The sequence below is a fragment of the Sprattus sprattus genome (assembly GCF_963457725.1).
Source record: "Sprattus sprattus genome assembly, chromosome: 3".
NCBI classification, from domain to species: Eukaryota; Metazoa; Chordata; class Actinopteri; order Clupeiformes; family Clupeidae; genus Sprattus; species Sprattus sprattus.
This window is the reverse complement of record NC_137922.1, coordinates 54122803-54137422: the sequence shown is the minus strand read 5'-3', so window position 1 is coordinate 54137422 and position 14620 is coordinate 54122803. Positions and strand designations below refer to the sequence as shown.

Sequence of the window (14620 nt, the reverse complement as noted above, 5' to 3'; positions counted from 1 at the left end):
TCTCTCTGTCATTGGGTGTATTTTGAGACACCTCTCTACCCCTCTAAAGAGTGTATACGTAGCATGACACAAGAGCATTTCATATCTTCACTCCATGTGCTTTATTTTACCACTCAGTTTATTCACATCTGCTGACACTTTAAGTATATGCTTATGCATTCCTACAGCTCTTCAGCTTGTATACGGCCCAGGTGTCTCATGCTTTCACTGCTTAAAGAAGGTCTTTAAATACTTTCACATGGAGGGCTTTGGTCTCACTTGCAATCATCACCAAGGAAGAGCCTCAAGGGCTTAAACCCTCCTCCCATCTCCAGGTAATGGATGTCGGAGAAGGCAAGGAACTAAATTAATTAATAGTGGAATTTATCACTCTTGTGCTATTTAAACACTTAATCTATCTCTCCAGATCTGCCCGCACCTGTCCTGTCGAGAAAAGTACATACAAAAAGATTTGGATTAAAGGATCTCAGATTAGATTGAAATAAAGACAAACGTGGAAAATAAAAGATATTTGGAGAGGAGAACTTGAACTTGAAGTTTTAATAAGAGAGCGTATTACAGTAGCCTACAAGCCTACAGGCCTAAAAACTTATCTTTTTTCAAAAGCGTTCTGCTAATTATTGTTCATTGTTGTTGTTTTATATGTATATATAGCACTTTGAGATTTGTATGATGTAAAGTGTAATACAAATAAAATGTATTATTATTATTACAAAGACGCCAAAGATGTTACATTCTATTAGAGGCCTACTGAAATCTAAGCCTTTCACCATCGCTGACAAAGTCATTTCTTTGAATATCCTTAGTTCCTACCGGTTTAAAACGACATTTTTCATCTGGCCCTTCAGCCTGAGCCAGGCCTGATGCCGAGAGACCTGGTCCCTTTGTTCCTAGATTCTACTAGTATTCTGAAGTTCTCTTTCTTCAACATACTAATGTGTTCAGTATTTTGTTGTTTGCATATGAGGGGTAACTAGTAGTTACTCTACACTTTAAACATGGTGAGTTGGGAGCTAACTGTGCTACACCGGTGGCAGTTGTGCTGGTGGGCCAACCCTGAAAAATGTCTCTGGATGACAACCCTGGAATGTCTCTGGATGTTCCAAAATGCCGCTCGCTTTTCGTCAGGAAATGACCCACAGGGCCCTTCCCGTATGCATAAAACATTCAGGTTTAGTTCCTGAGGGTCGGGGCCCGTGATGGTCTAACTGTGGCTCCACACTGAATACGCATGAATAAGTCAATAGGTAAACAGTGTTCATCGCTCGTGGCACAACCGGTCGATATGCTGACCGCCGGACACTCTTAAAATAGGTCAACATCCTAAAGATGCAGGGCTAGACGCCTGCCAGGCGTGTCACCCTATCAAGCAGTCAGGGAATGCAGCGAGCTCAGCCAAAGGTTTAATTGGCCACGGTAAGGGAATGGGCAAACCCCCCTCCCCCCCCCAACTAATCACTTCAGAGTTTGTCAGAATTTGAGCGCTGCAAACGGGACCTTTGTGGAGTCTCTGTGCGTGCCCTTTCACTCCACACACACCTTTTATTATTCCCGCCCATGCATGGCATCCTACTGAAGAGTCATTTTCTTCCACAGGAGAGGGCCATTTTTTTTTTGTGCTAGAAAGGGCAAAAATTGAGGTCAGGACTGCATCTCTTGTCAAATGACACACTCCTAGCACCGGTAGAAATTCATCGTTGCCATTGTTGTAATTTTGTATTATTCAGAGTGGTTTGCATTCATGAACGTTTTCTTAGTGAAGTGGAAGGGTAGACAGTGGATGGCGGGTCTACAGCAAAGGGACTGCCTGATGTGTTTGGAGAGAGTACTCAAGACCGCATTCTCACTGAAGACTGTACGTTCCGCTTTATACAAATCTGAATGGAGTCGAAACTGGTGCAGTGGATATATTTGTCTATGCCCTGAAACTTTATAAATTCATTATACTAAGGAGAAAGAGGTCATCTTTCTACCCAGGCTTATTTGGAATGGCAGCACTGCTGAGAGGGTGATGGTTTGACTACTCTCTTACACAGACCTGCATTTTGACTACGCTATTTTAACTTAAAACATGGCTCAGGTCTGGCTCATTTTAAACCTTGGGTGAAAGCCATCTCAGCCACAAACAGAGACTCTTCAGGTGAACAAGGAGAGGGTCATTTTCCTCAGAAGGACAAAACAAGATAACAGACCTATCTGTTTACAGTCATAATGATTCATTTTAATACAGCCAAAAGAAGATATAGGTCAATTGAGAGGATCTTCTTCAACAATCATTCTGTCAAGAGGGTTAATTTATGTCCAGTAAGACCAGAAATAAAACTAAGTGTGATGCTCCCACTTACAACATAGGGACTGTGATTGTGTATCCTGGATCCTGTGCACCCTCAGCAACCCTCCAATGTCAGTACACATACAAATCATACCTGCCTCACACGACCCCAACTGTTTGCCTATTGGCCCCAGGGGTTGATAGGAAAACACACAGGCTCTTAAAGACCACCCTTTTACAACCCCCCTCTCTCTACCCCCAAATCCCACCAAGGCACTCATCATTGGGCTGATGTTTCAGGGTTTATTAGATGTTGTATTTTTTTTGCATGTAACTTCAACCACAGGGCCACAGTCATTCCCCTCATGTGAACACAATTAACGCTGCCAGTCGACTGCAACTCTGGACTCGAAACAAAAAAATGACACCCACGACTCCGTGGAGGATGTACTATTCAGCAAAAGCAGCTCTGATAAATGCAGACTCATTTCCTCCTCCCCCCCCCAAAATAACCACAAGTACCAAATCCCGTTTGAAAAGTGGATGAGAAACAGGGAACCATCCTGCAACGCAATAATATGAAATCAGACAACCACAGGTTTCAACGGGAGCAGGATGAGGGGAAGGGAGGTCTCGTTTGTGCGTGATAAAATAGTGCTCTCGGGAAACTGGGCCAAGCAGGGGTGGTGGGGGGGGGAAGACTTTAATGAAACACCTTGTGGCAGGCAGCAGAACCAGTGTCATTGACATTGCTTACAACGGCTTGGCCTCTTCCCTGGTCATGAATATAAATAGTCCTGCATAAATAGTTCATCCTCAAGCGAAAAAGAAATGAAAAACAAACACGATGAAATAAAAAAAAAACGTCGTCCGACACAAGTAACATTTAAACCGACATTTGAACCGACCATCAGTGCTGATTTTGGGGGGGGGGGGGGACTTGACTTGAGACAAGACTTTGAGTCCACAGGGCTTTACAATGAGGGTAGGCTATGAAGAGGTCTTTGGAAGCTTTGAAGCAGGTATGGGAAGGAGAAGGCTATCATGCAAGTAGCTGGACTTGAAACAAAAGCAACTGGTACTGTGTGGGAGTGGGGTGGGGTGTGGGGGGTTGGAGTGATGATCAACAGAGTTTTTGGGAGGACCAAGGGATGAGGTTTCAAAAAGGTGTGTGTGTGTGTGTGTGTAGGGGGTTGGATGACGGTGCGGTTTTAGATGGGCAGCTGGAACGAGATGTCCACATGGGCCTGCTTGGCCAACGATACGATTTCAGAAAGCTTAACAACCTGAGAGAGAGACAGAAAGAAAGAAAGAGAGAAAGAAAGAAAAAAAGAAACACAGATTAAGAGAGAGAGATCATTATGGTTTAACCAAATCCAGTGCTCACACACACACACACACACACACACACACACACACACACACACACACACACACACACACACACAGTATTTCTACAGTGGAGTTGGGGCAGAGGCTCACCATCTTTGCAGCCTCGTCCAGATCATCACAGGCCAGGATCTTCAGAGGGCTGGCAGCAATCAGAGCTTTTGCATCATCCACTCTCGTCCCTGATACAAGCATCCACACACACAGAGACACAGACACACACAGGGTGAAAAAAACAGAACGCGTTTCATGAGCGGAAAGATTTGCTCCAGCTCTCGGAGGGGGTATGTTGTCTTTTCTGGGGTCTGTATTGTGTTGACAGTTTGTGTGTCCTGGGGCTCTCACCTTGTAACCGCACCACGATGGGGATCTTCAGTTCCAGGTCTGTGACAGCCATGATGATGCCCTGAGCGATGACATCACACCTCATGATGCCTCCAAAGATGTTCACCATGATAGCCTGGACCTGTTCAACAAACACACAACAAACACACACAAAACAGATCAAAATCAAACAGATCAAGCACAGACAGACAGTCATACAGTCATACAGACAGACAGACAGACAGACAGACAGACAGACAGACAGACAGACAGACAGACAGACAGACAGACAGACAGACAGGACAGAGAAACAGACAGACAGACAGACACAGACAGTGGTCGAAAGAAACTTTTTACATTAAGTAAGATTTACTCAAGTACTGTACTTAAGAACAATTTTGAGGTTCTTGTACATTACTTTAGTATTTCCATTTTATGCAACTTTACTCTTCCCCTCCATTCCATGAGTACACGTCACATCCTTACTAGTTGGTCTCAACCTTAACCTACTGATATATAGCAAGGATCAAAACAGAAGGTTTATAGCCATTTAATATGCTGTCTGAATATGCCACTTTTAGTGTCACAATAGTTGTAGAATAGCTATTCCTACCTACAAGCTTTACTTTACCAACAGGTCCATCTTCTTGTCTCACAAGACAGAGAAATATGTCAGAGCCTGATGGATGCTCATGGAAAAGGTCTGTATCATGTGTAAACACAAGATGGTTACTTTAGAGGGGTGTGGTAAGGTACTTTGGACGCAAGTCGTATGTTCTGAGAATAATTGTGCAATAGGTATTCCATTTTATGCTACTTTATAGTTCCACTCCATTACATTTCAGAGGGAAACACTGTACTTTCTACTCCAATACTTTTATCTGTCAGCTTTACTGACACTAGCTACTTTTAAGATGAGGATTTTACACAATGGATGATAAAGCTTTTAAAATACAACAGATTGTTTAAGATTAAACCAGTTGTTTCCAAAAGTTTTGGCCTTTGACGTCTTACAGAAAGCAGTGTGTAGTCGGAGTCAGACATCAGATGTCTGTGAGTTGTTAGCAGCTCCACCAAACACCAAAACGTCTCACATGGTTTCATTTCAATAAATGTTCTCACCATATCTCATATCTCACCCAAAAACAAAGATTACCGTCGAGGAACTATGAACAGATTTGTGTATCAGAACTTTGTTTTTACTTCTTTCTTCTCGCATTAATCATCTCAAGACCCCTGAGATTTATCTGTGGTCCCTGTATATAAAACACTTTATAAAGTAGTTCAAACTAGCTCCACCTACAGGAGCTACATACACACTAATGCTTTAGTATTAATAATCGAATGGGTAACACTTTAGTTTAGGGGACAAATGTTAACCATTAACACAAAACTAATACGTGTCTGTATTAGTGCACAATAAGGTCTGCATTAAGCATCACTGATAATGTATTAGGCCAGTTTTCGACAATGTATTATTCTCACTGAATATATCTTTTATTCTTTGAACATTCTCAATAACAAACTAGTTGGTCTCAACCTATATGCCACTTAAAGTGGCAGAATAGTTGTAGAATAGCTATTCCTACCTACAAGCTTTACTTTACCAACAGGTCCATCTTCTTGTCTCACAAGACAGAGACATCTGTCAGAGCCTGATGGATGCTTATGGAAAAGGTCTGTGTCATGTGTAAACACAAGATGGTTACTTTGGAGGGGAGTGGTAAGGTACTTTTGAGACCTGTAGTATGTTCTGAGATTGAATCGTACAATAGGTATTCCTGCTGCCAAACGATGGCACAGCAGTGGTAATTGTACTGACCCAGGCTGCTAGTGGTGACTGGCACGCAGAAACTTGAAACTTGCTCAAGAGCAATGAGTGCACTTCAATCAGTGATACCTACATAGTATATCATTACTGATCCAACAGAAGTTCTCTGTGCGAAAGTGAAGGATTACTTTCCATAAAATCAGGCTGAAATGATGAAAATGATGCACTCCCACTAGACACAATCATCCTTAATCCTAGCTCATTTTTCTCATTATTAAAACAGGTTCCTTGTGCTCAAGTGAAGGCTTTTTTAATGACAACGTAAAAAGGAAGAAATCCTTGTGAGTTTGAAATTGGTATTTAGAAAACAATTTACATGACAGTTTCTCAGAACATACGACATGGGTCCAAAGTACCTTACCACACCCCTCCAAAGTAACCATCTTGTGTTTACACATGACACAGACCTTTTCCATGAGCATCCATCAGGCTCTGACAGATGTCTCTGTCTTGTGAGACAAGTAGATGGACCTGTTGGTAAAGTAAAGCTTGTAGGTAGGAATAGCTATTCTACAACTATTCTGCCACTATCAGTGGCATATTCAGACAGCATATTAAAATGCTATAAACCTTCTGTTTTGATCCTTTATATATATATATATATATATATATATATATATATATATATATATATATATATATATATATATATCAGTAGGTTAAGGTTAAGACCAACTAGTTGGTTATTAAAGATGTACCAAGAGTAAGACATATTCAGTAAGAATATTAAATTGATGAATATTGGCCTAATAAATGATGAATGGTGCTTAATGCAGACCTTATTGGGCACTAATACAGACACTAATTAGTTATGTGTTAATGTTAATGGATAACATTTGTTCCCAAAAGTAAAGTTTTACCATCTAATGATAATATATATAATAATATATCAATCAGAGGGACTAAACTAGTACTTTAACTTTAATACTTTAACTACTTTTTGCTACTAAATTGGCTAGTACTTTTCCTAAAGTGGGATATTTCATACAGGGCTTCTATTAAATGGCGTATTTTTACATTGCTATGTTGGTACTTTTACTTAAGTGAATGATCAGAATACTTTTTTCACCACTGCAGAGACAGAGAAAGACACAAACAGAGACACAGACAGAGACAGAGACACCACCCACAATGAGACAATGTCATTTGTAGAAGGACCCAGACTCAATAACAATCAATAACCCACTGTCTTCGTGAGCAGCCATGTACGTATCACACAGCACAGTTTCAACAAGACCATTCAAGAACACTTTGAATCGCTCTGCTGAACACAAACGGGCATTACTATTGCACAGGCCCTGCAGTCATGTCAAACACACTTTGTCAAAAAAAGAACACCAAGATACACACCAAGGACAGAAGCCACACACACACACACACACACACACACTGTGCGGTACCTTTTTGTCGGAAGTGATGAGTTTGAAGGCTTCCGTCACCTGGTGCGCCGTGGCTCCACCCCCCACATCCAGGAAGTTGGCCGGGGTGCCGCCATGGAGCTTGATGATATCCATGGTGGCCATAGCCAAACCAGCTCCGTTTACTAGAACACAGACACACAGCAAACTGCCACTTAACACAACAAGAGTGGAGACTTGCGTTATGCTATGATACATTAAGGCGACCCTAGTCATCTTATCTAGTTGAGTCTTACTAATCGAGCCTGCATTGGACAGAGACCTCAAAAGTAATCCATCCACTCCCACCCTTCGTCCTGCTCCGCCTAATCAATCAGCTTTCAGTGCTTTTCTCTCGAAATGACCCAATGTTAAACTAGGTATAAATATATCTTTGCTGAGCTCCAAATGAAATAAAAGGCAACTGTGATTACAAAAATAACTTTGCTATGCTCCAAAATGCCACAATGGCAATTCGAAGTAGGCTGTACTGTACTGACCCAGGCAGCCAATGGTGCCATCTAGGCCAATGTAGTTGAGGTCGGCCTTGGCCGCTTGCCGGTCGCGTGGATCCTCCTGAGACCAGTCCTGCATGTCGAACACCTTCTTCTGTCGGTACGCCGCATTCGAGTCAAAGTTGAGCTTAGCATCCATGCACATCACTGTCATGTCGGAAACACAGAGGAGATTAGAGAGAGGAGCGAGGGAGAGGAGAAAAAGATATGAAATATACAGTTTGAATCAGATTTGTGAATAGTACGGCAAGACAAATGTGAAGAAGTGTCCATTATGGTGTTATGTATATACAATGTATTTAATTAATACATATAACGTATATAATATTATGTACAATGAAAGTAAGAAAACAATTGGTCATTGTGCCATGAAATTGTCACATAGGATTGTGTGTATATTAGGATTAGGGACATGTAAGCAGTGTGATAGTGGTTATCATGCGTAAGCAGCAAGGCTTTAATTCTCACCCTTGCCATCGGAGTCCTCCACCATTGGGTTGATTTCCAACATGGAGGCGTCGTATTGGATAAAGACATTGTAGAGCTTAATGATACTCTGTGCTGCATCCTCGATCAAAGCTTTTGGAAAGCCCATCTTCTCAGCCAGCTACAGTATGACAGAGGTGTGCACAGAGGAGAGACAGAGCGGGATACAGAGAGAGAGAGAGAGAGAGAGTGAGAGAGAGACATACGGGGGAGAGAGAGACAGAGAAAAAGAGACAGAGAGGTTTAACATACACTAAGAAGTAAATAAATAATAATAATAATTAAAAAAAGAACACAAATCAAAACAGACAAACAGGAAAAAAAAACAAAACAAAAAAAAAAAACATATATTGTAACTGTGAGTCAGGTATTTAATATAAGGTGTGTGTGTGTGTGTGTGTGTGTGTGTGTGTGTGTGTCCATACAACCCTGAACTGCTAAAGACAACGTTTCATTTACAGGAGATTTTCCCCCTGCAGTTAAATGTGGTGCCAGATTAGCTGTGATCCCGTTCAGGAGGGAAGCCCAGAGTCAGGCAGTGAGATTGGAGCTTAAGCCCTGAGCATGTGAGCAGGCACGTCAGGAGGAGGAGGAGGAGGAGGAGGAGGAAGATAATGTGGTGGTGGAGGAGGAGGAAGAGAAGGAGATGGTGGAGGAGAAGGAAGAGGAAGATGAGAAGGAAGAGGAAGAGGAGGAGGAGACTGCTCTCATACCCTGACAGCCTGCTCCTTCTTTATGCCCTCCATGATGTCGATTGGCTCCTTGACAATGGCGTCTGGGTTCTCTGCTGCCACGTCCTCGATGTTCACACCTCCCTGAGAGCTGCCAATTAGCACTGGGCCCTGACCAGAAACACAAACAGTAAATAAAAACATTAAACACAAGAAGACCAAAGGGCCTGGTTGCTGAAATGTATAGAAAAAACAACAGCAATCACATCAGGATTCAGACAGCTCTAGTTATCCATTAATTCATTCACAGACAGCAACAAGAAAAGCTTAATTTGGGCAAGAATTCTGTGTACACCTTTCGCCCCCTAGTGGGGTAAAGGTGTAATAGTCTCCAGCTGATTAAGGTTGTGCCAAAATCATCTTATCAATATGGGCCTAATATAGGCATCCTATCATCCACTTCCCGCCATTCCTATGATCTCAAATCTCCACTGGATCCCTGCATGCTCCAGTAAGTAAGGGATAACGGCCGACGAGCTGTACAGTTCTGAAAAGATAATGGACGATGCGGGGCAAAGAACTCCACGACGCGCAGCCGTTATCCCGCTTATCTCCCGTTTACAACATCCAAAAATGTTTTTATTATTATTATTATTTAGAATTTCCTTTATCTTTAGGAAACTTAATGTGCATAATAACCTGATGAATTCTTGATTTGAAGCCTAGTGCTCCTGTTAGAGAAGTCCTTAAAAAAAAAACGTTACGTTGGTTGTCAATGGTTACCATCCAAGAGCATTGATATGGAACGGCGATTTAACTTTTCCAAGGTGTCCGTCTATACGTATATGTACACCCCATTAGCCAATCACAAAACAGTATTTCGTTCCAGAGGGAGATAATCATTTTTGTCCTCCAGCATTCTGTTTCAATGTTCCTCTGTATTCACAGCTCTTCCTCTCCTCACTAAGTCCTGTCCACGGCTCACACAGGGTGACCAGGTCTCCTACAGCCAAGCCCTACAGTGACTCTTTAAGGGGCAGATTACAAACTTGCCCGGACGTAAGAGTTCTGAAAACTTTCTGAGACACACCTGACAAGCAGTATTTTTTGTCATGTCCAAACAAGCCAAATGTGCATGTAGTATGTAGTTGAGCATCAGTGCACAGATTCCGTTCCACGATTCATGAGTAGTACGGAGTTCCACTCTGGTAGGAGACCGAATCGGGAGTCAGGCATTGTTGATGTAAATAGATTATGCATGAGGTGGACTGGGGCGCTTGTTGCACATATGCAAACCTGCAATCATCACTTAGGCCTAATACAGTAATGGCAGCTGTGTGCATTCTCTACCACAGGTGAATCACAGGAGACACACAAACAAGGACCCAGATAGAAACACAAACCCCTTCACCTAACCTAACATTCTTGACGGAAACACTGATTACACACAGTGCTTACAACATGATCAAATACGTACAGTATAAACAGAATCATCTCTTCATACACTTAATACAGTCCTAGTGTCAATCCGCTGTCATTGCCAGGCCTGCTGGTCCAACCCGAGTTCATTCCTGATGCTTACGGGTGACACCCCCACCCTCACCCCCCATCCCCCTCACCTGGAAAGACCTCTCCATGGTGATGGCAAAGTAGTATTCCCGACGGGGGTAGCGGCGCTCAACGATGAACACCTGGTTGCAGATGCGGCCCGCCTCCCCAGTCTGTTTGGTGTAGAGCTTCTTTCCAATCATCTGAGAGGAGATGTCACGGGCCTCTTCAGGCCTGAGAGAGAGAGAGAGAGAGAGAGAGAAACAGAAAGCAAAATGTGTGCAATGGCAGAAAGAAATCCAATAAAAGGAGAAGAAAGGAGGAGAAAATAGAGAGAGAGAAAACAGGAAAAAGTCAGAGTTATACGGAAAAGGACCCTGATGGTGATGTACCCAAAAAAATTAAAAAATGAAATCGACTCACGAGTAAACGATCTTCACTCCTCCCTTCAGACCCCCCTCAAATGTGCCTTTCCCTCTCCCTCCAGCCAGCACCTGCGCCTTCACCACCAGGTCCTTAGAACCTGAGAGAGAGACAGAGAGTGAGACAGAGAGAGAGAGAGAGAGAGAGAGAGAGCGCAAGCGAGAGAGAGACAGAGAGAGAGAGAGAGAGAGAGAGAGAGGAAGAGAGCGAGAGAGGAAGACAGAGAGACCGAGCGAGAGAGAGACAGAGAGAGAGAGAGAGAAAGAGAGAGAGAGGAAGACAGAGAGACCGAGCGAGAGAGAGACAGAGAGAGAGAGAGACAGAGAGACCGAGTGAGAGAGAGACAGAAGTGGGTGAAGGGGAGAGAGAGGTAGAGGGAGAGATAGGTGGAGAGAGAAAGAGAGTGAGGTGGAGAAATAAAATACACACACATCCTTCTCACAGCAGAATCCTGCTTCTGGGTTCTGTATGAGGAAGTTTCCCAATCACACTTCAAGGAGATTTTCTGAGAAATCGTCTAAAAACACACACACACACACACACACACACACACACACACACACACACACACACACACACACACACACACACACACACACACACACACACACACACACACACACACACACACACACACACACACACACACACACACACACACACACACACTTATAGATACATGTCTGCATCTGACACTTGGTATGAATCTGAAATACCCACATACTGCAGACTGATGACAGAAACCACTTCCCATTATGTGTAAACTAGAACTTGCAATACTAGGACTGAGGGCATGTTCTTAACTGTCTACTGCCAGCTCAGGGTGGATGTGAAGTACGTCTGTCATGCTCCAGCTGTTGACCTTTCACCCAGACCGCAACCAGGCCAGAAGAAAAGCAAAAGGTTTGTGAACAGCCTTATCAGCGTTCGGGGGCTGGACACTAGACATCGTTGAACGAAATATGGATGGAAAACTCAGTAACATCAATGATAAGTGGAGCCTGTGGGGATCACATTCCGTGGTGCAAAACACACACACACACACACACACTCTCTCTCTCTCTCTCACACACACACACACACACACACACACACACACACACACACACACACACACACACACACTCTCTCTCACTATTACACACGCACTCTCTCTCTCACTATTAGACACACACACTCTCTCTGTCTCACTATTACATACACACTCTCTCTCTCACTATTTCACACGCACTCTCTCTCTCACTCACTATTACACACACACTCGCTCGATCTCTCTCTCTCTCTCTCTCCCACTCTTACACACACACTCTCACTCTCTCTCTCTCTCGCTCTCACATAACAGGAATGGACCTGTGTGTTTGAGGTGCTGACCCTGTCGCCATCTATCACAGGCAGGGACAGTTGCTGCTCCTCTGGTGAATGTGTGGCAAGCAAGACAGCAGCCCGAGCCGCACTATGTTTAGACTTCAGTCACTTCAAAAGATACAAGCACACAATAACGAAAAAAAAGGAGGTTGGGTCTCTCTCTATACACACCCCACTTACAAACCCTGGGAAAATGGGTAAAGCTCTGGGCTCATGAGGTACAGTTCCTCCACAAATTAGCAACACAGTGTGAGAGGCCAGGTCTCGAACTTTTACAGGCTATTTTTATCTCTTAACGGCATGTATAGTAGACACATGGGTGTCCAGTCACCACAAAAATAGCAAGACAACAGAGAGAGAGAGAGAGAGAGATCACATTTTCTCTCTCATTCCTCTTCATCATGAAGAAGAAATTGGACTCATAGGAGTAAACGAGAATTAGATCCTAAATGACTGAAATCGGACAGGCAGTCGTAGAATTGAGCGAGTCCAGAGCTTAGTGTTAAGACGAGTCATGGCTCTGGCCACTGGTCAAGGCTACTAGTCTTGTGCAAACTATGTTGGTTTATTTGGCCTTGGGGGGGTCAACCTCTTTCACTCTTCCATAAAACTAGGTTTATAACACCATCATTATCAAAGAAAAAGAAAATCTCATTTAAAATGTTAATAAAGACATAATCCAGCTAAATATATTTGGTTTATAAATGTGAATTATGAGATCGGCTAACACATCAACCTTTTAAGATCCTTAGAAAGCAACTGTACAAGAGGTGCCGCTTACAACCATATGACAAAGAGCTGCCTCTCCATTACACACTGGACCTCAGGAGGATTCTGGGACCTCTAATGTCGCCCATTCCATCCTTATAAGGACAATCCGTTTTCAGACACTAACCAGGTACTATTGACAAATTCCAAACCTACCACCCTCAGTCAGAAGTGAAGTTGGAAATTGTAATAAAGCTCACCATCCATAGTCTTCCTCTCAAAAGTCTACCCATCCAGGGATGTTGCTGGGCCCGTGTCCAGCAGTACCCTCCTCCCTGATTCGTTCAGGGTTTCTACCACCTTGTTTATCTGTACCTCGTATCTCTTTAGTAGCTGTGTATAGCTTAGAGCCACACTGATAAAGCAATACTGCGTTATGTATCATTTTCATTCGTGTTATGTCTGTGCTTACTCATGTTGAAATGTCAGTGTGTGGCCTTACCAATTTTCTTGGAAACAGCGTAGGCCTCTTCAGATGAGGTGGCCACCATGCCTTCGGGCACGCATACGCCAGCTTCCTTCAGCAGCCCGATGCTCATGTACTCATGCAGCGACAGGTGCCTCTGCTGCTGCTGCATAGTCAGGGGAGGCTGCTGGGAGCCATGTCCGCCGAACAGACCGGTGGCACCAGCGAGGACCTGAGGAAAAGCGCAAAGGAGAGACGATGACCAAATGTGCAGCAAGGAAAACAGGTGCGGTATTCCAATTTGACTCGTAGGCCACATAAAATAACTTCAAAACGAAAAGGGCGTGGTTATATATCAGATACTACCGTTACCAACGATGATTGTTTTCGATTGGTAGACTGAGTGGTATTAATAAACTACAACACAAGCTGGTGCTGTTAACTTACCACCAGCACTAGCCCGAAATGCTAGCTAAGGTTAAGACGTCAATATTAGCAAGAGACGATTTATGGCTACAATCGTAGATGAAGTCCTATCAGCAGTGTTGCGCTAGAGCAGAGTTGTGTTGACACTCCGTTGAGAAAGCCAGACCACGTCCATTAAAAGCACCATCCCGTGGAGGTCAAACTGATTCATAGACACAGTGCTCATCCGTCAGCTGTACAGATCACTGCCTTGATTTCCCATCCTTCTCCAAATGGCACTTGTATTTGTTATGTAAACATGACGATGTAATTGACATTTTTCCAGTATGCCACGGAATGTTTACAGAACACAGAAACGCTAACTGTTGACCAGTAAAGCTACCTAGCTAACGTCAGTTAATGTCAAATGTGACCCTAGCTAGCTAGGGAGCTAACTACCGTTAGCTGTTGCTACCAAGGAAATTAAACCCAAGAGGTCAATGGAGGACAACTTCTAAACACCAAAAATATGGCCTGGCGTCTGAATTTTCACCTCAACGCCAACTAACCTTAGTTGCTGAGCTTAAAGTTGTCCTGGACCCGGAATTCCTAAGTCCAGCGGACAACCGGCCACAAATCAGGGACGTCGCCATGTTCCTCTCTCCACTAGCAGCAGCGGAGAAAAACAAATCACTGACAACGCCTGCGCAGAAACAGTCAACGTCATTTTTGCCCATGCGCAGTGAATAGAAATCCCAGATAAGACTTTTCATTTCACGAAATGCAGTAGGCCACTATGATTGCATGCGATGTGAAATAA

The 14620-nt window shown here is 43.4% G+C and overlaps 1 protein-coding gene across 1 annotated transcript; it reads right to left on the bottom strand.

The window, feature by feature from the left end:
* Nucleotides 1–2561: 2561 nt before the first annotated feature.
* sucla2 (succinate-CoA ligase ADP-forming subunit beta) lies at nt 2562–14502 on the bottom strand. Its single transcript, XM_080834371.1, has 11 exons — nt 14370–14502; nt 13432–13627; nt 10857–10956; nt 10505–10667; nt 8928–9056; nt 8197–8335; nt 7714–7875; nt 7217–7359; nt 4007–4127; nt 3755–3843; nt 2562–3558 (listed from the first exon to the last, which is right to left on the bottom strand). Exons 1-11 carry the CDS (start codon nt 14451–14453, stop codon nt 3484–3486), a joined length of 1401 nt encoding a protein of 466 aa, XP_080690497.1. The 5' UTR covers nt 14454–14502; the 3' UTR covers nt 2562–3483.
* Nucleotides 14503–14620: the final 118 nt, after the last annotated feature.

Excerpts from the sequence above, each read along its gene's own strand:
- sucla2 (XM_080834371.1), bottom strand. The coding sequence starts at position 14,453 with ATGGCGACGTCCCTGATTTGTGGCCGGTTGTCCGCTGGACTTAGGAAT. Across the intron at positions 10,957-13,431 it reads CGCTGTTTCCAAGAAAATTG|GTTCTAAGGACCTGGTGGTG; the intron begins GTAAGGCCACAC and ends TCTCTCTCTCAG. Across the intron at positions 7,876-8,196 it reads GGAGGACTCCGATGGCAAGG|TGATGTGCATGGATGCTAAG; the intron begins GTGAGAATTAAA and ends CCGACATGACAG.